This window comes from Podarcis raffonei, chromosome 8 (genome assembly GCF_027172205.1).
Source record: "Podarcis raffonei isolate rPodRaf1 chromosome 8, rPodRaf1.pri, whole genome shotgun sequence".
NCBI classification, from domain to species: domain Eukaryota; kingdom Metazoa; phylum Chordata; class Lepidosauria; order Squamata; family Lacertidae; genus Podarcis; species Podarcis raffonei.
In genome coordinates, this window is record NC_070609.1 from 59,099,864 (window position 1) to 59,123,444 (window position 23,581).

A 23,581-nucleotide genomic window follows, 5' to 3' on the forward strand; every position below is an offset into this window, starting at 1 on the left:
GAACTTACTTCAACTCTATCACTGTTCCTGGAGTCAATGTGATTAAGCAGCTTCTAGCGACAGCAGTACATTTTGAGCAAAACTCTCATGTATTTGCGGCTGCCCCTGAACTGCATCCCCAAGGGCCCACCTGAAGGCCCTGCCTCAGTGATGAGTCCATCTTGCCTCGTGCAAAAAGTCAGTTCCTTGACCTGCTCCTGCCAGTGCCAATTGCCAAATGTCACCCATTTTATCTCTTCAACCTCCTGACAGACCCCTCTCTGACCCACACGACATTTGATCCTCTGCTGTCTGCCCACCACTGAAGAATAAAGAGCAGACAGATCTAAGAACCAAACGATGTTAATATCGGAGGAGACATATCAACTGTGTGACCTTTAAAAATGAATTTTACTGTCTTTCATTGCCAGCTGAGTCAAAGGATAAAATTGTGTCCGCCCTCACCCTTCCCTGGAAACAGAGAACATCATTAAAAAGCACATAGGAGGCCTCTTACTTTTCTTTTACCTTGGTTCTTGCAGTCACTATAAGTAAAAAATTGGACTTCCTTTCCAATTAAAGCATATAGGGACCTGGCAGTACATGGAGTCCCCTTTTCTCTCCGGGTTCTCCAAAAAGGAATTACCAAAGGCTGCCACCACCATGCAGGCAGAAACCCGCCTGGAAGAAAAGACAACTCGGAGGCAGGGTGGGGGGAATTCTAAGCCGCAGTGTTTTTCTGTATTTCTAAAACAGCCCCCTGCAAGCCCAGAGAATGCCAAACCCTACAGAACATGAGGTTTAGTAAGATTTAGTGATATATGTGTTTGCATGTATGTAATCACACACAAACATTTTTATTGGAGAAGCTGATGAAGGTGAAGGCTGAAGCATTTTGCAACCTAAAGTTTTTTTAAATGCTCTGTTTGTTAATCACAGTTATGTATGTATTATTTTTGCGATTAACGAAATCCTTAAAGGGATCCAGAGCCATCTTACATGAAGTGCTGTTGGATGATATTATACAAACACACACACAATCACACAGAGAGAGCCAGTGTGATATACAGGCTTAGAGTATCAGACAAAGACCTGGAAGACCAGGGTTCAAAACCCTTGCTAATCTATGAAGTTTCCTGCAAGATCTGGGGCACTTGTCTCTCACTCTAACCTACCACACACAGCTCTTGTGGGGATAAAATAGTGTGTGTGAGCTACGTACACTACTTTGAGCACCTTGGAGGAAAAGTGGCATATAAAAGACACACATGCATCGATGTTCATGCACATTTTACAAAGTAAAAGAATGCTTTTAGAACCTTACAGGTCTACCACATATGATAGAAGGTGCCTTCCTTTTGCTTACATTTCCAGCAGATATTTGCACTTGTCTTATCCATTTTTGCAAGCTTACTGGGAGTCAAATACCACCGGTACATCATTTTCATATAATTTTCTTTCAGCGTGCAGCATGCTGAGAACTTCACCACCGCCCAAGCCTCCCTTACCTGGGTTGTGCAGCGGTGCATGTCAGCAACAATGGCAGATTCTGGTGAGATCTTGTGAGATCTCACTGAGCTCTTGCAAGATCTTACAGAGCTCATGAGATCTTGTGAGATTTCAGGGTTGTCTCCGATGCCACTTGCATTCCCCATCGTTCTGCACTGGCACCCCAGCGCTGGGAGCATGCGCAGACAGCGGAAAAGCCAGCAAAGGAACCCGCAGCTTGGCGCACGCAACAGGATGCATCGCACAGTGCCCACAACGTTCCACGGTGCTCCGGGTGCTGCACACAGACATGATATGTGATTTGACGATGAGTTTGGGGTAGCCCAAAGCAAAAATCCTGAGAATCCATGTGGATCCATGCTTTGTAACCACGTTTTTGCGCCATTATAGCCCCACAAAACAATGGATGCATCATTTTTTTGGTGCAGGCTGTAGCCATGGGCATGCTATGTGATCTGATGGTGAATTTGGGGTGACCCAATGCAAAAATCCTGAGGATCCATGGGCTTTTACCTCCCCCCTCCCAGGCAGCCTCCTTTATCTCTAGAATCCCTTATCTCCCTCCCGATCCCTTGCCGATCAACTGTTCAGCGGCTTTGTTTCAACACCCCCTTCCTTCTTGTTTGCCTTAGTGTCTTTTCCTTAGCTGGAGCAGTTTTTTGCTCCTCCTTTTCTTCTAATTTCTCTCTTCATTGCTTTAATCTTCCTGTCTCCTCTCCTTGCAAGTTCGCTGTCTTTACCTCCCCCCTCCCAGGCAGCCTCCTTTATTGCTAGAGTCCCTTATCTCCCCTCTCGATCGCTTGCTGATCAGCTGCTCAGCGGCTTTGTTTCAACACCCCCTTCCCTCTTTCTAAAAAAAAAAAAAAGCACGATCAGCTTTTTGCTTGCCCCTGGGCAATTTGGCTCCAGGGACCACGCATTCGCTCCATAAGACGCACAGACATTTCCCCTTACGTTTTAGGAGGAAAGGGGTGCATCTTATGGAGCGAAAAATACAGTACTTTGGGAATTTGTGTGTGAGAGAAAGAGAGAGGGGGAGAGGGAGACAAGGAGCATTATATCCCTTATGGCTGCAGGTTAGACAGGCCCTTTTATTATATCCCTTACAGAAGTCCCTTAATTTAATGAACATCACATACTTTGAAAAGTTGCCCTTTCTGCTAGAATAACATAGCCGCAAAATATATCGCTATCATTTGTTCGTGTGATGTTCCATCTGGGTTTATATTTTTTTTAAGTGATAATGACCTAAGACAAACCAAGTCCTGTGTTACAAAGACCTTGCCCTTTTGTCGCTTACTATCACAGCATTTAAGTATAAAGTTCGAGGAAAGCACACACCTAAATCTCCCAAATGTTTGAAAATAGCTTACGGGTACAACTCAAAGTGCTGCTTTTGATCTTTAAGGCCTTAAACCTCTTGGGATCAGTTAACCCACAAGGACCATATACTGTAAGCTGACGTGGATCCTCAGTTCTTCTTCATAGCCTCTTCTTCAGAAGTTGTGATGGGGAGCTTGACTTGCAATAGGACCTTTAGGAAGCTGAAGGTAGTGTGCATGGCTCCTCCATTATAGATTCACAACAACCCTGTGAAGTAGGTGATGCTGAGAGACAATGGTTGAGAGACAGCAATGGGGATGCTGCTTTGCCAGGGATCTAGATTCAGGTAGGTAGCCGTGTTGGTCTGACGCAGTCGAAATATATATAAAAATAAAAAAAATTGTCCAGTATACCAAGAACAAACTTAGTTGGTCTCTAAGGTGCTACTTGCCAGGAATGTTATTGAGTTGTCCAACCCCATTCTAGACCCCATGAAATTATTCTTCAAGAGCATCAGCATCTGTGGCCAGTAGAGATGCTGGAGAATTCCGACGGAAACAGGAGCACAAATTGCCAGCGTTCATTTATCTGCCCCACGTCTGGAGTGGAAAGTAATCCAGCAGACACCCTCCATATTCAATTTTGTTGCTTCTGCTTTCGGTTTCCAAAGGATACATAATTTATTACGTGTTTGTGTTTGTGTGTGTGTGTGTGTGTGTGTGTGTGTGTGTGTGTCCCCATTTTGCACTGTGTTTCCTTTCCATTGAAATGAATGGGGTGTAATAATGCATGGACAACATAATTTACATAATTTCAAGAGCGTCGGCATTTGTGGTCAGTAGGGCTTGATTACACAAATAATAGATGAACCAGAACGGGTTGGAAAACAGTGCCTTCTCACATCCCTAGGGGCCAGTTACTGTATTTGTCACTATTATTGTGAACAATCCACTTGGCCCGCACATTGCCTGTGCACAAATTACTGCAATGTGTCTGGTTCAGAAACTCCAGCTGGTGCAGAATGCAGCAGCCAGACTGCTAAGGGGAGCTTCTGGTTGAGAACATGTGACGCCAGCTGCAATGGCTGTCCCTCTACTACTGAGACAGGTTCAAGCTCCTTGTATGAGTTTACAAAGCCCTGAACAACTTAGCTCCAGGATACCTCAGGGGCATCCCAGCTTGATCACAGAGATAATCGGCAGGAGTGTCGCTGGTCATTTCCAGAGTTGCTGAGGCTCCTTGACAAAAAAAACCCGAACCAAACCTTTTGCCATCAGCCCAATCCTGTGGAATTCTCTGCCAATAGAGATTCAGGGGCACAAAAACAGAGGGTGGAAGGGATTATCATTATTACTAAGAATTTTACATCTGATTTTTGTTAAGCCTCAATGGTGTCATCCTGGGAACTTCGTTAGACTTCTTTGTACTCTGCTCCACACCTTTTCCCCATTTTTTCCTGTTCTCTTTCAATAAACTAAGGGGCGTCCTACTAATGTAGATCCGAATAATGCAAGGAATTCACATCCAAGTTTTTATTATTGATAAGTTTTTTCTGAGTTATGCGTACTGGATTTGTTTTTCCTCACATACACACACACATAGGCATATACTGTGTGTGTGTGTGTGTGTGTGTGTGTGTGTGTGTGTGTGTAAACGTGATATGCAAAATTATATGACATACACATCCCTATAAAAATAATGCACATTATGCCATTTGGGCTTAATTAGCTTGTTTTTATTTTGAATTATATATGCGGAGGTTGGGGGAACACAATCACCTTTTCACCTCTAAAAGGCCTTTAATCCGCCCCTGCCCAGAACTACAATTCCCAGCATTCACTAGGGAAAAAAGGGGCAACAGTGGCGACAACTAACGTTCAGCACAAACCCCTAAGAAAACCCCGATCCCTTCAGTCTAACTCCACTCCGGTGTCCCCCCCCCCCCTTCACTTCCTGGAGTTCGAGCGGAGGAGAAAGCGGGGGGCGGGGCGTTCCTTCTCCGCGAGGCCGGTGCAAGTGGGCGGGACCTCCTCCTTCTACTCCCCGCCCACCAACCCTCTCCCTCTCGCTCCCCTGTCATCCGGGTGTGCGGTGCGTGCGTCGCGACGTGACGACGTCGGCGCGTGCGTGGCGGAGGGCCTTCCCCCTTCTTCCACTCACCCGCTCTCTCGCGCGCGCTCTCTCTCTCTCTCCTCTTTTTCCCCCTCCCTCCCTTCCTTCTTTCCCTCACACACACGCGGGCGCGCGCACGCGGCCTCCTCCTCCTCCCGGCCTTTCTCCCCGCAACCTACCCGGGCGGCTTCATCGTCGTCGTCGTCGTCGCCCTTCCCTCCGCCTCCCAGCCGGCCGCCATGGCGAACGTAGCCGACACGAAGCTGTACGACATCCTCGGAGTCCCGCCGGGGGCCTCGGACAACGAGCTCAAGAAGGTCTGCCTGGCGGGTGGGGCGGGGGGGAAGCCGGTGGGGCGGCAGCGGCGAGAGGGAGGCCCGGGCGGGAGGGAAGCCGCCGGTGCCGGGCCGGCTTGTGACCAGGGTCATTGGAGACGCCCGGGGTTGGAGCAGGCCTCGCCTGACTAGGCCTGGCCGGGGGTCGGGCGGGGGGGGGGAGGAGGAGGCGGCGGCTTGGATGGGGCCTTCGGGGCCGGTTGCGGGGAGGGGGAGGCGGCAGGAGCTCAGGGTCAGGCCCAGGCTTGTTGGGTAGCGTTGGGTGGCCGTGTGTATGTATGTGGAGGAGGAGGAAGGGAAGGCCGCTTGTGGGGGGGGGGAGGTGGGAGTGAGCTCTCGGTGTGTGCTGGCCCTGGGAGGTGGACCTCCTGCCAGGAGGAGGGGGAGGGAAGATTATACATACATAATTTCCTTATATAATTATACATATATAATTTGCTTATGGCGCTTGTATCCAACCTATGCACACACACAAACACACACCTCCGCCCTCACCTTGCCGGTTAGTGGTGGGTGTTATGTGGAGGAGGAAGGGCCACCGGTTGAGGCCGGAGCCGGTGTTTGTTGTGGTGTTGGCTCTGGAAGGTAAGTAGGCCCTGAAGGAGAAGGTGGATGCTGATGGTGGGCTGAGTTGTGTTGGATTGATTGCGTTTATATCCTAGAGTCACTTCTCTTTCCACACCATTGAAATATACATTTGGGTGGGGGTTGCTTATGCATCCCCCCTGCCATCTTACTTGGACAAATTCGTGCAGGAGAGAGCTGATGGTGTCTACTAGCTACAATGGCGAAGTGGATGCTTTTGAATACCAGTTGTTGGGCGGGGGGGTGGGACTGAGTGCTCTTGTGCTTGGGTCCTGCTTGAGGATTTCTCATAATAGGCATCTGGTTGAGCACTATGAGAACAGGATGCTGGACTAGATGGGTCAGACAGAGACAAGCTTTCTTTTTTCCTTCTCTCTCTTCCCCCTCCCGTCTGTATTGTTGTTATCTAACCCATAATACTTTACTGGATAGAAAGGTATGTTCAGAAGCAATAACCCATCCCAGCTTCCCAATAGTTTGTACCTTGGGGATTGTTTTTAGAGTGGCAGTGAGGGAAAGCTGGGTGCTGCCCCTCTCCCCATTTTCTTTCCTGTGTACCGCTCCCCTAGATGAGAGTTAAGACTTGCTTCATGATCACAAGGAGGGGAGGGATATTTTGTTGTTAATTCCACTCTTTATCCTCTCCACCCTTTGCAGACTTTATTATTTAATTTGTTGCCTGACCTTCAGTGGATTTCAGCATTAAAACCTAACATTCTATCCAGAGCCACAGCACCCATAGATTTTATATGGCTGATGAGTTATTTTTTATGGTGGCAAGAAGAAAGACCTGGGCATTAGGTCCCCCATTTTTCAAAATTCTGTGTGCCTTGCTTCATGGTGGCAAGGGTGAGCCAGAGACTGGCCTTCCTTTTCTCTCCCCATCTTCTCTTTGCCTTCTTCTTGCACCCCCCATAAAAAACCCTTTTGTGCCTTGGAAGTTAAACTTAGGGTAGCAGTAAGGGAAAACAGAGACTATCTCACCAATATTCTTATTTCCTCCCCACAGTTGAGGCTTGCTGCATGGTATCAAGAGCCTACTTGTCTTCCCTCTCCTCACAAGTTTGTGCCTTTCTGGATTGGCCATGTGAGAACATGGATGACCTGTCAGTTTCCACTCTCCACATCTCACCATTTTTTATTCCCCTTGTCACTCCATCTCCTGTAACCTTGAGGAGTTTATTATGATGGTGAGGGAAATCTGGAGGTTAGCTCTTTGCTCTTTTATTTTCTACTCTTCTGTCCATTACCAACCCCCAACCCAGGCATGGCCAAACTTGGCCCTCCATCTGTTTTGGGACTACAACTCCCATCATCCCTAGCTAACAGGACCAGTGGTCAGGGATGAATTGTAGTCCCAAAACAGCTGGAGGGCCAAGTTTGGCCATGCCTGCCCCAATCCCATGCCTCCTGGGAATTGGTTTTACCTGAAGATCATTTCTCCACTTCATTCTTGGGGAGGGTAATTAGAATGGTATCCCAACCTATATTCTCTTTATTTTTACTTCCACGTATGCTGAATCTCATTTGGGCACATTCTGTTTGTCTACAAAAACACAGGCTTCATTCTTGGCCTTCATTCCTCTGTAGGTGATCCCTTCTCATCCTGGCTGTTCAAAAAGGGGAGTGGGGGTGGAAAGGTCAAAAGTCCCTAGGTAACATAACCCCTTCATGTTAACCCTTTCAAGATTAATTGCCCTTAACTTGTTTTTGTTAGGCACAACCCACTTCTTTTCTTCATCTAATCTTTGAGAACCCCATCCCACATCAGAGCCTTCAGCTGGTTAATAACCATGTCCTGCCTGTTTGTGACGGAAGGGTGGTGCTACTGGGGAATAGATCCTCTTCATCTGGGCGTGTAATAGCATAATTTGTTTGGGCTGGGTATTCGTTGTTATGGAAGCAGGTATTTTGGAGGAAGCATGAGCAATAAGATGGTTCTGAGGTAAACAGGAAAATAAGTTCCTTCATTTGGATTCAGAAAAATCCTATTTATATTCTGTGTACACGTTCCTCCTTTAAAGTGGTGTTTGGTCACTACAGTGATAGGTGATTGCTTACTAAGGGCTGCTGAGATTTAGCAATGTCTTATCCCTTTAAAATGAAAGTTTAGGTGAGTAGCAAAATTAACTATGCCCTGATATTCCTTTTGACTATGTCCTTTAAAAATAGAACATATCCAGGAAAACTTCATGGAAGTTACATTGATATGTGACTTTTGTTTTTAAACCACTTGCATGATCTAAACTTTTCAAAAAATAGAAAGTCACATTAGGGTGTAATTTTGAATAACTGGCCGTTTTAATATTTCACAAATAGATGCTTTCTAGGTGAGAGGCAAACATTTAAATGGACTTGCTAGCAGGATTGTGTTGCACATGCGTATATTTTGGAGAAATACATTCCAGAGGCTAGAGAACCTTCTTTTCACAGATGCACATATTGCTTATCACAGCAAGCAGTTTTTGAGCCCTGGGAATATCAAAGGCAGCTAACAGTGTGGCATGGGAAGGCTTCTGTGTGGGAATCAAAATTCCCACTGCTTATTTGTGAGCTTTGGTACATACAGAAGGATGGTCTCTGAATTGCAATCATTGGATATAACAGATGGCTGAAGACGCCATTTGACTTTTTAAAGGTTATTCCTTAATTGGTAGATTAGGACCTGGAAGTGGGTTGCGTTCCAGCCTATGTTGGTTTGCACTAGTACTACCATAATTTTGCTTTTTTTCCCTTTTGGAAGGAGAAAATTAAAACGGTAAAGGTTAAAAATTCAGGATGACTTGAAGTAGAGGGCAGAGCTACATTACTTTTAATTAATGTATAAGAAAATTCTCATGTAACAGCTTGCACATGTAAAATTTCCGTCCCTCTTTGGTCACTAGAGAGAAGAGATTCATTCAGCGAAACAATTGCTAGTTTGTGCCTGCTTTGGGTTAAAGATAGGTCCTAGGTCTTAAAATATGAAGTTGTGTCCTGATGAGCAACATTGTAAATCTTAATGCTACTTCATTGCATAGTCTAACAAAATACAGTGGTACCTCGGGTTATATACGCTTCAGGTTACAGACTCCACTAATCCAGAAATAGTACCTCAGGTTAAGAACTTTGCTTCAGGATAAGAACAGAAATCGTACTCTGGCGGTGCGGCAGCAGCAGGAGGCCCCATTAGCTAAAGTGGTGCTTCAGGTTAAGAACAGTTTCAGGTTAAGAATGGACCTCCGGAACGAATTAAGTACTTAACCCAAGGTACCACTGTATGTAGAGGAAAGCGTAGTTGTGTCCAGGAATCGGGATACTGTAAAAAAAAGAGAGATGGTCCATTCAAATAGGTACCAATGATGATGTCATTAATGGAAACAGTTCAGGATGGCTGATATTTCTGACAATGTTTGTAATCCTAGTAGCATCTCAACTTCAATAGTTTGGCACACGGTATTAACTCAGAGCAGTCGCTGAAAATACTTTTCAGTCTTGGTCATGTTACAGAATTACTTCTTAGCAACTATGGCTTTTCTCACTGAAAGTTGATCAGTCACACAGATTTTTAGTGAAGCTTCACTATAACCAACTCCAAATTGTTCTCATTGTTGATCTTTGGAGATTCTTGCTGACTTTGAGGAAATAGTAATGTGTCTTGTTGAGAATTAACTTTATTTGTGGGTCCTATTTCCATTTTGTGCATATGGACTTTGAGCACATATCAAACCTTTAGTGGTGATCTTAAGGGGATGGTTGCAAGGTTAAACACAAACAGCAATAAAGCACATATTAAAAGCACTAGGTCATATTTAATTGTAGAAGTAGTGGTTGCTGTTAATGTAAACAGGGAGAGTATGAATATTGAATTGGTTGAGAATTCACACCATTTTATTAAGGGCAGATTTTTTTATGGCAGCAGCAAATATGAATAGGAATTGTGTGCATGGAAGAGATTGAGAAACTCAAGGATATTCAAAAGAGCAAGCATAATTTTAATTTTCTAAGCTTCCACAAATAATGTGATTAACAGCTACCAGGCAGTCTTTTATTGCACTTCAGTGGTGCTGTAGTATGATACATGAACCCCTATGGAAATACTGTAGACGGCTATAAAGTTTTCCCTCAGGAGGATGTATCTGAGATGTGTTGGGCTTTGATAAGGTTATTATACATCTGCACTGTTCTGAAGCCTCTTCAGATTACTGTAGCTATTCCTGTTCAGACTGCTGAAGTTTGGCCATGCTCGAATAATTGTTGTTGAATTGGGTTCAATCTTTGATAACCTAATGCTGTTTAATCTAGTTTCATTTCAATGGGGGCTCATATGCAAGCTTGTTCTTGTAATGGATTTTTTAAAAAAATAAAAATAGGTTTTTCAAGCACTAGTTGACTTCAGGGGCTTTTTTGGGAGTGGGGAAGGACAAGCTGAACTCAAAATCTGTATTCATTTCCCCACTAACTAGTTATGTTGGTTCCTTTTGCCATTTAGGCATACCGGAAGCTTGCCAAGGAGTACCACCCTGATAAGAATCCAAATGCAGGTGACAAGGTAAGACTTCTTCTGCAAATTGTTGCATTTTAAGATGAACAAGACACAATGCTGGCCAAAATAGCTTGTGAACACGTAGTCTGAGAAGAACTGAAAAGAGGAAAATGTGTGGAAAATGGTGAAAATGTGCCATTGGTGAGGTGTAGGTAGTACTCAGCTTTAACTGGATGAAATGTTGGTTTAAATCCATACTCTGTGGTGAAGCTTACTTAACAGCCCAAGTTCTATCTCAGAGCTGTTGTGAGAATAAAATGGAACAATATTCATGCGCATTAAACTCGTCTCTTTGGAGTAGCAGGTGGGATGTGAATGTTATAAGATAATCAAAGCTGCCTTCTTGCCATTAGCTGTGCTTTGACACATGACTGCAGAGAGCAGTTTGTTCAAATCAATGTGAGTAATGGAGAAAGTTCATGAATGACACAGATGTGACATGCTTGTGTAGTGAATCACTGAGATGCCTGAGAGCAAAGCACAGAAGAAGGATGGATCAGCTGTGCAGAGCAGGATATACCTAGTCCTCCTCAGAAGCAAAGGAGAGGCCTGTTCTTTGAAGATAGATCAGTAAAGGAATGCAGGAGAGTTGGGTGCCCAGAGTTGGCTCACCTGCCTGTTGCAGAGTCCAGACTGGGCTGGCATTTTGCATATATCTGCTTATACAACAGTAATTGTAATGTAGTAGAAGCGTATCTGCCGAAACACTTTCCTTTCCTATTGTACATATATTGCCAAACATGCAAATAATAGGCATTTCATTTACATTTACCTCCTTAGTTCAAAGAAATAAGCTTTGCCTATGAAGTTCTCTCAAATCCAGAGAAACGCGAATTGTATGACCGGTATGGAGAACAAGGCCTCCGAGAAGGTAGTGGTGGAGGTGGAGGAATGGACGATATTTTCTCCCACATATTTGGTGGGGGACTGTTCAGTTTCATGGGTAGTCAGAGTAGAAGTCGCAACGGAAGAAGAAGAGGTGAAGATATGATGCATCCACTCAAGTAAGTACCTGGCTTATTGTCTCTGGGGGAAGTTCCTGTCTTGAATGCATAATTGCTCTATTGGTGGGCTGACGTTCTCATGACAAACTGAAGGACTTTAAAGTTATCTGAAGCTACCTGATACCAAAATAGCCTTGGCGATCCAGCATTTATTTGTTTTGTTTTTTTAAGTCTACCCTGCCTTATTTTCCAAGGAAACTTAAGACAACTAAATAATAATACAGTGGTGCCTCGCAAGACGAAAATAATCCGTTCCGCAAGTCTCTTCGTCTAGCGGTTTTTTCGTCTTGCGAAGCAACCCTATTAGCGGATTAGCGCTTTTAGCGGCTTAGCAGCTATTAAAGGCTTAGCGGCTAAAAGGCTATTAGCGGCTTAGCGGCTTAGAAAAAGGGGGGGGGAGCGAAAAAAATCACAAGACATTTTCGTCTTGTGAAGCAAGCCCATAGGGAAATTCGTCTTGCGAAGCGCATCGAAAAACGGAAAACCCTTTCGTCTAGCGGGTTTTTCGTCTTGCGAGGCATTCGTCTTGCGGGGCACCACTGTACAGTATTGTACACACAACATTCCATACCAAACCCAACAAAACAAAACAAATCCAGTTATTAAAATATACACAACTTAAGCCAGCACAACATTTAAAAGCTGTCTTTAAAAGCCATGTTGTCACCAGGCACTTGAAAGGATGCAGTGATGGATAACACCTGACTCAACACAAATGATTAGCATGACCCCTTCCATTGTGAGTGTAGGTGGGACAAGATCTCCATAGGGCCCAATGATGCCCCTTTTGGTATACCTCCATTGCCACACCCAACCTTTACAAGAGATTAATGTTCTTCCTGCTTCTTCATGGAGCCTTTTCTCGCTCTCTCTCATCAGATGAGTTTTTTTTTTAATTCAGATGGGGTTTTTAAAAATGCTAGAGAAAAAAGTTCTGGGTTTAGCTTTGAACACAAAAAAGTAATCCAGCATTGTAATAGATAGTCCCAAGGAACTGGTACCTGGTTATGTGTTGGTTTGTTTCTGCCAAGGCAAGTTACTAAAGAAATAAGGCCAAGCCACTAAATCATCAGTGAATGGAATATTAAAGCCTCACCCATGCTTTAGGTAACTTGATACATTTACAAGATGGGTTGGACTAATCATTGCAGCAAAACCACTTATTAACAGCCTAGTGAATAGATCGCTTCAAACCTGAGGCTATCGTTCTACCAAGTCAATGTGATTAAAAACATTGAAGTTCAAGTTGTTCAGAATCCCTTACAATGAAAAGCAGACAAGTTGGAACAGCAGACTGTTCCAAGCAGATCAGGTGAGAAAGCAAGCCTTCGCAAGAGTAGATGGAGTGAGGCAGGTATTCTGAAATTCTAGTTTAACGCAGCAGGTGGACTAGGCAGGCAGTGATGGGTACAGAATTGAATAACCTGAAATTTATTTTTTAAAGAACAAAAAACCCCACCCTTTATAGTCAGTAAGATGCTAAGTGTATTTATCTTAGAGTATTATTGAGTCGGTTTTTTTGGCAGGAGGTGAGCTTAATGTTCTGCATAGCTCCTTTCCCCAGTCTTTAACTAGGCCTTGATTGGGTGCCAAGTGCAGAAAGGCAGCATATAAAATTGAAGCAATAAAAAGCAGAAGCAAAATTAATGGTGCAAAATTAAGCAAATGCCAGTTTGCTTCCATTAATTATGCAAGTTGCAAAATTCAGATTACATTGGTGCAGAAATGGTTTGTTTATTTGATTCATTTTAAAGTGAGTATACAGAAGCCTGAGCAGGAGCTAGCCAAGTGTTACTTCTACTTTAGAATGCTGCATTCTGACAGAGCAAATGTACTAGAGGAATTGTAGCATATAGTTCTTATTCCATGAATGTGTCCCAGGTCAAAACAAAATCCTTAATTTCACCTGAGGTGGGTTGGGAGTTAACCAGGAAGAGCCTTTTCAGTGCCATTGCTCCATTTGTGGAATATTCTCACATTTATGAGTTGCCCCATTAATAGAGTTGTAGGGTGATGATCATTGTTGGTTTTGTTTTTTGCTTTTAACTTGAATACCAACATCTTGTCATGTTTTGAGAGCCACAAAACATCCTCATTGAGCTTAAACCACAGTGAAATGCAGAGATTAGAATATTAATGTAAATAATTTTAAATGATGTTAAAAGCCTGGGGGGGGGGGAATACTTGACTGGTATGAAAAATATATTAAAGAAGGTTCCTTCCCAGGCAGGCCCAAATAGTGCCAACATTGTTATCCTTTCAGTGCCAACAAAATATATTTTTGTTTCCCTGGCCTTCTAAATGTATTTTGATGTCTGTTTCTCTCTCTCAATATGATATGTATTTTATATTGGGTTGTTTTTTTAATATCCCTGGAAGCTGAAGGGTCATATACAGATCTTTCAAACAAGTAATGTGTGAAATATTCCATTAAAATATCTCCATCTGGAATTCAGTGATATTTTATTTTTCCTGCTGAATGCATAAACTGGAATCTGCTGCCTTTAAAATCTGTATTTTTCACTTAAGGCCTGTAGAAACTGGCTGCAGCTTTTAACTGGTTTGTAAAATCCTTCCTTTTTAATCTTCAGCTGATGGCTTTTACTGGTTATGCTGCTACAGTATGTGTTGTCATATTTTTGCATTGCACTTGGAAAAAGCAGTGGTACAAAGGAAAAACAACCATGCACTATGAGATTAGGTCTAAAATGGTTGCTGTGTTGGGTGTGAAAGTCCTCGCTATGCTGCTTGAGAAAGGATGGGCAGCAATTAAGGGAATAAAAACTAGTGGCTATTGCTCTAGTCAAAATTTGAATTAAAAATTTCCATGAAACAGCTGAAGCCTCTTGATTTACGGAACACCTTGGTTTGCTGTCATAATCATGTATTTGAAATGTTTGTAGCCTGCCTTTTTAACATAGAATCACTAAAATATCTTACATGTCACCAGACCAAGATAATTGTATATTTAAAAGTCCACACTTAATCATTCAGGCTGCCAGATTTCCTTGAACAGAAACCATATTATTATTATTATTATTATTATTATTATTATTTGTATAGTGCCATATACTCATAGGTTTGAAGGTGGTTCATAACATAAAATTACAATATAAAAAAGAGAAACCCCATTGGGAAGGTCAGGAAAGATCAGGGTTCTAGATATTGCTGTATGCCTGTGTGAACAGGAACACTGAGCTGGTGCTTAAATGCTAATACAGACTTCTGAGAGATACACACAAGGCAGCAGTTGCTTACTTGCAGAGCCACCTGGTACCTGCCTTAACCTCTCCCTGAAGGTGAAGGCACCAAGAACACAGCCTCCACTGAAGACTTTGATAGGAGTAAGACAGTCCTTTGTTGTGGTGAGAGAGCTGAGGTAGAACTGGAGAAACCCAAGTTCAAATCTCCACTGAATTACTGGGTGACCTTGGACCTATTGCTAGCTCTCAGGCCAGGGTTAGCCCTTGCCATGCCTTCCAGATATTGTTGGACTACAGCCTTTATCAGCCACAATGGCAATGGTCAGGGACAATGGGAATTATAGTCAAACAATCTGTCAAGGGTGCCAAGTTGAGTATCTCTGTTTTGGGCTAATTGCCCCACAGGGCTATGTGAGGATGAATTAGAAGGTTCATGTATGTTGAGTTCATTGGAAGGAAGGTAGAGTATACATGTAGTAATGATGCATTGCTATGCTATGGGGTATGGATACTTTGGTGCATGTGTGAAATCCTGGTAAGAGAACAGAGAGCTACTGTATAATGGCAACAAGTTGGTGGGCATACTTTTCTACATTGCAGCTCATCTATCTCTTGGGCTGGTCTAAAAACAATAGTGCTAACATTTTTTACCAGTGTATATTCGGTATCTGGAATATGTTTTTGCCACTTCATTTAGCCTTTCAATAGTTGTGCCTGCAAGTATGTTAAAACAAGATGTGTTCAGTCTTCTGCTGATACTTGAACCAAAACCTGAAGTACAATCCCTTTCCCTTACTCAGAGTTTCTTTAGAAGATCTTTATAATGGAAAGACTACCAAACTACAACTTAGCAAGAATGTCCTTTGTAGTTCATGTAACGGGTGAGTTGTTTTTTTGTTTGCTTGTTTTTTTGCATTCATCTGTCTTCAAAAGATTAATGATTTGATTCTTGAAAAATTGAGCAAAGATTTAAAAATGAAAATTAAATATAATTTTTTGTTTAGACAAGCCTATCCAGATATGTAGAATGTTTGCATGAGTTCTAATCTGGTTTTAGCTTATCACTGTTTTTAATTGTTATTTTGTTTTTAAAAAATAGCTGTTTTTACTGATAATTTTATTGGTTTCTTTTTGTAAATCGCTTGGGGTTTTTCTACAGTCAGTTTGTATATAAATTGCTGGAATCTAATAACTGCTAACAAAAAAGTCCATGTCCACCTAAGGTTTACTTGTTTGTAGGCTTACATTGTTCAGCTTTGCAACAAGATGCCCTTGTGTGTGTGTTGCCTGCATCCTGCTCTTCCTTGCTAAGTGCTTATACAATTTTTCAAGTGGGTTGCTATCCAGAGCACTAAGACCTGCATCTCCTAAGCTTTAAGACTTGCTACAGGATTAGATGTCCCCAGGCTCCAAAGATGTAAAGCTACATTTCCTTTTTGTGTTTATAATAATATAAAATCAACATTTTTTTTATCTAGCCAAGGGGGTAAATCTGGAGCAGTTCAGAAGTGTGCGGCTTGCCGAGGCAGAGGTGTGCGTATCATGATCAGGCAGCTGGCTCCTGGGATGGTTCAGCAGATGCAGTCTGTCTGCTCCGACTGCAATGGAGAAGGTAAGTCAATCAATTCACCACAAGCATCTGATCTCAAGAAAAGTCCCTTAAGTTTCAATACATTATGATAGCTAAAACTAGGGTGCAAGTTAGCATGATGAGAAGCTCATAAATCCCTGCTCCCCAGTGAATTGTTTAGACACATTGGCAACATGGTTTGCCCTTTGCCTTGCTTTCATTGGTGTGGTTTGTCAATGCAGTGGGAATATAGAACTCTTAAGGATGATACACATACGACTAGCCATCTACAGTCATACCTCGGGTTGCGAACACTGCGGGTTGCACATTTTTGGGTTGCGGACTGTGCCAAACCCAGAAGTACCGAAACGGGTTACTTCCGGGTTTCTACGCAGAAGCACAAAATGACATCATGCACAGAAGCGCCGAATCACACGTGCGCAGACGCAACGCTGCGGGTTGCCAACGTGCCTCCCACACGGATCATGTTCGCAACCTGATGTACTAGATGCATCAGTGGCAATTGCATTATGACACCTTAGGCCTAACTCCTACCTTGCAGGAGTGGTGCAGTGGTTGTTCCAGTAATGTAGGAGAATAGAAAGCATATGCAAGAAATGACATGGAAGGAACTGGTCTACATTCCTCATAACCTGATCAGCATGGTCATGGGTGATCAGCAGCTCAGCTGTTCCTGAATAGTTGCAAGTTGGCTCCTCCTGTGGTGGGGTCAGGTATCTTAGCCTTAGCCTGTCTTCCTGCTTTAAATGACACGCATTTGAATGGGGAAGTTCCTGACCTGGTTTTAGCGAACCACATTGAGACACCAGCAGCACTTGTTGGTAGGTGTGCCTTGCATCTTAGTAAAGAAGCAAACTACGTAGCCGGACTAAGGAACCATTTTATTATTGGAGTGGGGGGAGATTCTTGTAGATTGCTTTCTATCATAAACCCAAAAGGGTTTCCATAATAAACAAAATGATACCAGTGAAATACAGTTTAAACATACAAGAATAAAATAAGCATCAATATGATTGAGACCAGGGCTAACGGTAATCGAAGCACGGCCTCCAAAAGTTTGTGAAAACACGGGGGACTTCAACATGCAACAGAATCCCATCAGCGCGGGGGGATTCAAAGGGCCACATTCTCATTTGGGCAACCTTCCAGGGGCCATGTGTAAGTGACATGGTGGCCAGGGGCAGAAAATGGGTGTGGCAGCAGATGTGACCCCTGTCTTTGTTCAGTGGGTTGCATTCTGACTTCACAAGTCAAAGCATGTCCACACACACTCCATGCAGGCAAGCCATAGGCATTATCACAGTTGGGCACATTCCAGCCAGGCAAAGGCACTCCGGGAGGGTGCAGAATAGGACTGTGGACAAGCGTGGTCTGGGGAAAGTCGCATGGGCCAGATAAAAAGGCCTGGAGGGCTGTGTTTGTCCCGCATGCCAGATGTTCTCCACCCCTTGAAACTGGGTCATAACTGGCCGTCTCTCTCTTTTCTAGGGGAAGTAATTAATGAAAAAGATCGCTGTAAAAAATGTGAAGGGAAGAAGGTGATCAAAGAAGTGAAGATCCTTGAAGTCCATGTAGATAAAGGCATGAAGCACGGGCAGAGAATCACCTTTACTGGAGAGGCCGATCAAGCCCCCGGAGTGGAGCCAGGCGACATCGTTCTCCTGCTTCAGGAAAAGGAGCATGAGGTAACTTGCTGCCTGAAATGCAAAGCTGTCTTTTTATTGCAGACCTTTGGAGCCTTTTGAATACTGAGGCTGGCGGCAGTTTGTGGGGTGGTGGTGTGTGTAGTGGTGCTCCATTAAATGTGTGGATGATAATGGAGTTGAACTTAGATAGCCATGAGCAAAAGGAAAATTGCTGCTGGTGCTGTTCTGCCTGTTTGTGCAAGAGTGTGAGTAGTTCTTGTGTTTCGGCTTCTCAGGCCATGTGTAAGACCCTCCATATACAGTATTGTTGTCTTCTGTTAGCCTCAACCAGCATGCCCAGCGGTCAGGAGGGACACAGGCTTCTCCCAGTTTAACCTGTGATAATTTGTGTGAACAAATTAGTTGACAGTAGCAGAGAGAAATCTGGGACCATGGGGCCCCACCCAGTAGATTCAGCCAAGGGACCGTGGGCCGCTTGGCCCCAGTTATCAGCAGCCCAGTCTCTTTTCAAGCTGGTCATTTATATGAACTACTGTACTGTGTGTGATTAGTCTCTTCTCTTTTTCCCTATGTGTCTAATCTTTTTTAGAAATGTAGGCCTGTGGGCAGGGCCTATCATGTTTTTAAATCTGTGTACAGCATTTGGTACATTCTAGGCACCTAATTGTTACCTAGCAATTAAAATAGGTATGTCTGTGTTGCTTGTTTCCATGCTTTACATATGCACAACTAGAGAAAGATAACATAGCAGACCTGCTGCTATTTTAAATATGCATTCTAGAAACCAGAGAAGCTAGCAATGGGCAACTCCTCATAATGGTCAGAGGCCATTTGAGACATGGTTGTTTTTGTTCTCGTACCTTTCCCAGTAAAATGTATTGTGAACTCCTTGCTGTTGTCACCTGAGCCATTTGAAATACACTTGGCTGCTATTCAGAATTAAACTAAAAACAATTGAATGTTCAGAAGTAAAGCAAAAGCCTTTCAGCCCAAAGCTTTGTATTTTTGCTCACAAGTCTCTCTGGGCTGCATCCAGCTAAGCCATGTTTTGAAGTATCCCCATTGAAACAAATGAAACTGGTTATAACTAAGTTGACTGAGTTCATTTTCATGAATCTTAAGTCAGATGGCCCCACTGAATTCTGTGAGTTGTCCTAGTCCTGGAGTTGTCATAGCCAAGGCAATTTCTGCTATTCCCCCCACCCCCAGTTCTAGTCTCAAAATTCATATACAGTGGTACCTCAGGTTACATACGCTTCAGGTACATATGCTTCAGGTTACAGACTCCGCTAACCCAGAAATATTACCTCGGGTTAAGAACTTTGCTTCAGTATGAGAACAGAAATTTTGCTCAGGCGGTGCGGTGGGAGGCCCCATTAGCTAAAGTGGTTAAGAACAGTTTCAGGTTAAGTATGGACCTCTGGAACGAATTAAGTACGTAACCAGAGGTACCACTGTATAGGTGTATAGCCAGATGTAAATGTAAGATACTCCTGTATGTGATACTTTTTGTCCACCTGTGAGATTTTAGTGTAACACAAAGCATATACACACTAGGAGTTCATGATCTAGCTAGAGGCCAGTACCAATTTTTTTTCCTTCCCTCACAATGGTTCCTACCTGTTTGCAGGTAGCTCAAGGCAGACAAAAAGCCTGTTCTGGACCCTGCATTATCATCTGAAGTGCTTCTCTGTGTGCTCCCTTCATGGGACAAGAATGGGCCCTTTTCACTAGTAGCTCTCTGCTTGTGAAGTGCTCTCCCCAGGGAAGCATGCCTGGCACCATCTTTATCTATTTTTAGGTGACAGCCAAAGACTTGTCTTTGTACCCAGGCTTTTGGCCCTAAATTTTGAAGGGTTTCTCGTATTTGTGGCCTCTTTTCCTCCTTTTTTTAGTGGGCCATGATCAGTAAAAGGTGTATTTTATTTGTGGTTTTTATTGATTTTGTTACAATTGGGTTTTACTGTTTATATTGTGTTTGGGGTCACTTTTGTAAGCGACAAATTTTTTTGTTGTTGTTGTTATGGTAGCCCATCTGCTCATGCATTTGCCGCTAAACTTCTTTCCCTCCCTTTTCCAAGGTGTTCCAAAGAGATGGGAATGACTTGCACATGACGCACAAAATAGGACTTGTTGAAGCACTGTGTGGCTTTCAGTTCACATTTAAGCACCTTGACGGACGTCAAATTGTGGTGAAATACCCCCCAGGAAAAGTAATTGAACCAGGTAAAAAACCTCATGGGCTTTTGGAGCTGTTTGGAAGCCTGTTACCCTGTACTTTGCCTGTTAATGTATTTGATTTTACACAGAGGGGAAAACTATAGGCTGCCTCTTAACAACAATTGCCTTTGTCCATTCCTGCAGGCTGTGTCCGTGTTGTTCGGGGGGAAGGAATGCCACAGTACCGCAATCCCTTTGAAAAGGGAGATCTTTATATAAAGTTTGACGTGCATTTTCCTGAAAACAACTGGATTAGCCCAGAAAAGCTTACAGTGAGTACCCCAGGATGTATCTCTAAATGCTCACCTCTTCTGCACGCCAGCTGCAGAATATGTGGAAGTTGCACATCATCATTACATCTGATCACTATAGGAAACAGTTTTATCCAGCTATGTTCCTCTGTGAAATTGACTTAGCTCCACTAGTTTCATTGGGCCTACTCTGAGTAGGTCCAACATTGGCTGCTCGATCAGATGACACACCTGCCTGATTCTACAAGCATAGATTTAAGGATAGTGATAAAAACACAAGCTCTAAAACAATTGTACTGGGGAAAGGGCACAGTGTATGTTTTTTTAAAAAATCAGTGGAGAAAAGGGTACTGACCAAGCCATGGCTTGAAACTTTAAATAAAACATAAAACCAAAACAATTAAAAAAAATAAAAGCAGACATCAGTTAACCATTGTAGAAGGATTTCTTCTTAATTTTCTGCATAGGCCTGGTGGAATAGAAAAGCTTTCAGCAGGTGTTCAAAGGTTGGTGCAGAAGGCGCCTGCTGGAACTTGTGTTCCTGCGAATACTACATTTTTGCATCACTCTTCTTCCAATGCTTTCTTTTTAGGAACTTGAAGATCTTCTGCCTGCCAGACCAGAAATCTCCAACATAATTAGTGATGCAGAGGAGGTAGAACTTCAAGAATTTGATACCACTCGTGGTTCAGGTGGCGGCCAGAGGCGTGAAGCTTACAACGATAGTTCTGATGACGAAAGCGGCCATCATGGACCTGGGGTGCAGTGTGCCCATCAGTAAAAGTTTTGTCTGGGGGTGGGGGCGGGGGGAAGTTACACATGGATTTTTCTCTTCAAATTTTGCCTGACTTGTTTCCAGCAATCCAGTTGGATTGTGTGAGCAATCCACACGAACCCGATGGACATCTGTTGCTATATGTGTAACTTTTAAATTGGTCCATAGTATCTACAGAGTGTATAATTTAAACTAACCACACAAAAAAGCTTTTTTTTTCTACTGTTCTGTAGCAGAATAAAGGCACTTGAAAGGAAGATGAGATTCTCTCCTTTTCACCTGGGTTAAGTTTCAGTCCTTGTACTTGTGCTTGATTTTTACCAGTTTTTGTGTAGATTTTAAGTTCTATATTTTAAAAATTCAAATTCTACATTGTAAAGTTTTTGTGTAAAACTTTGTCCCGAGGCTTGGTATTTGGCTGCACCTGCATAAGCTGCTACAATAGAATAAAGAATTTCATAGCCTGTATCTATCACTTTAGATGCATGGTAAGTTATTGGACTTGGCACACAGTGGGGTTAGAACTGATGGGGAACCATGGAAGAGAGAGAGAAAAAATGAGAAGTGGTTGTAAAAGTTTTTTACCATCTTGTGAAAGGTTTCTGAAACTAAATAAAAGCCGTTGGTGTATGATGATACTTCTTGTAAACCTTTTCTTTCCATAAATTCACACCTAAAATTACTCTTGAAATACATTTTTAATTTCCAACTCCAGTATTAACGTCTTAAACTGAAGGCTCAGAATGGGTGGGTGGGCAGTTGTGTGGCTCCTGGGCTCAATGCTTTGTTGGCCAGTGCCCTTGAGTTTTAAAACCCCTGATGAAACAGACAGTGGACCATCTTGAATAGCTTGAAACCTCAAGCAGAGAGCAACTTAGAAACAGTTAAGGAAATGGTTAACAAACGGATACAAGGCAAATCTTATGGTCTGTGCACACTCCTATAATATAGGAATACACTTTAAGTAGAAATTTTATCAAAGGGAACTTGAGAAAAGGAATGCAACATTTTGCATTAAAACATTGCAAACCTCAGCACAACTGCAGGAAGTTGGAATAGTTCCTACAAAACTGCTTCATGATTACCTAGCCACATACTGTTTTACCTGATCAAAAAAAACCCCTACCATCCATGGTATAGGTCATTTTGAGCCCCCCCTAAGGAGGTTCCTCCAGCCCTTTTCCTTTGCTCATTTTGGCTGCCATTAAGCAATTTAGCAGTGCACCAAACCAACAAGTTTTCTTTGAAAGCTTAGAATGTGTCTTAATTATCCTAATTGTCTATTTACCTGCAGTGTGGAAACAGCCCTTCCAACAATACAGAGGTCATGAGACACGCATTACTCTCGTGTCTTTGTGATCATGAACCACTGTTCAACGTTAGTCATAACTGCAGAAGTAACATTTTGGTACTGGTGTTTTAGGAAGTACATCTAACATAAGTTAACATCTCCTTTAAGGCAGATGGCCAGATGACTTGCTTTGAGGGCCTCCTGATAAATTATTAGTCCTACAATTAGGGAAAACACGAAATAGCATAGTTACACAGCTAAAAGTGTAATTGAAGATACCAACAGTTGCCAATGTCTTTTGCGATTCCTACAACTTTTACACATCTGGCAGTCCAGCAAAAAAGAAGACCAAAGGATGTCTGCACAATCCGAGGAAAATAATTAACCCATTTTTAGGTGCAGTTGTCACAATATTAGTTCAACAGATACTAGGTTAGCCTAAGTATGGTTCTACAAGGCTTTGAGTCAAACTCCAGGGGAGAATTGGAGAAAAAACTCAACTAAGGTCAACACTGCTGAAGATTTGGGAAAGGTTTTCCCAGCCAGCAAGCACCCCTTGAGCTAGGACTTGCCTGATCTCGCTCCCCCGCCCCAAAAAAAACCCATTAGTCAAATACTAGCCACAATTTAAAGTATGTTAGTTTCCAGTGGAGTTTAGCCACTTCTGACCCACTAACTTTCAAATTAAAAAATACCTTGCTCTCTGGATTAGGGCCTGCAAACCCTGTGTTTATTGCTTTGCTCCCTGGTGATAGCTCTTAGAATGGGGATGGGTGGTCCTCCAGAAGTTGAACCTAGCTACTAGTCAGTGGTCAGCAGTTGCAGTCCAACAACTGGCAAGCCACCCATGGTTTTAACTGTAAGACAGCTACAGCACTGACTTAGTTGCAAGAGACCTAGGACTACAAGCAGTAAAATCCTATTCTAAAAGCAGGACTTAACATGGAAATATCCCTGCTGCAAAACTTCCATTAGGTTCTTGGAAACCATCCAGGCTACACTGCTGGAATATTTCTCCAGCCATTTTAGTTCAGCCAGACTGTTTTTAGACAGCCTTAAGTTAATGCAGGGAGCAACACGGCATCTGCTGTTAGCTAGGAGCTTGCTGCGAATTAGATCACTGGTCCAGGTGTAAAAACAAACTACAACACTGGATGTCATAAGGTTGGTGTTAAAGGCGACACAATAGAGCCATGCAAGATAATGCAATGTGTGGAGAAAGTGGATAGATG

At 43.0% G+C, this 23,581-nt stretch overlaps 1 protein-coding gene across 1 annotated transcript; it reads left to right on the forward strand.

Annotated features, from left to right (window-relative positions):
• The first annotated feature begins 4,928 nt into the window (after window positions 1-4,928).
• Window positions 4,929-21,696, forward strand: DNAJA2 (DnaJ heat shock protein family (Hsp40) member A2). The gene is made up of 9 exons (XM_053400238.1): window positions 4,929-5,240; window positions 10,315-10,374; window positions 11,149-11,372; window positions 15,376-15,456; window positions 16,054-16,187; window positions 17,655-17,851; window positions 19,894-20,038; window positions 20,177-20,304; window positions 20,876-21,696. The coding sequence occupies exons 1-9, from the start codon at window positions 5,163-5,165 to the stop codon at window positions 21,062-21,064; spliced, it is 1,236 nt and encodes a 411-aa protein (XP_053256213.1). The 5' UTR covers window positions 4,929-5,162; the 3' UTR covers window positions 21,065-21,696.
• Window positions 21,697-23,581: the final 1,885 nt, after the last annotated feature.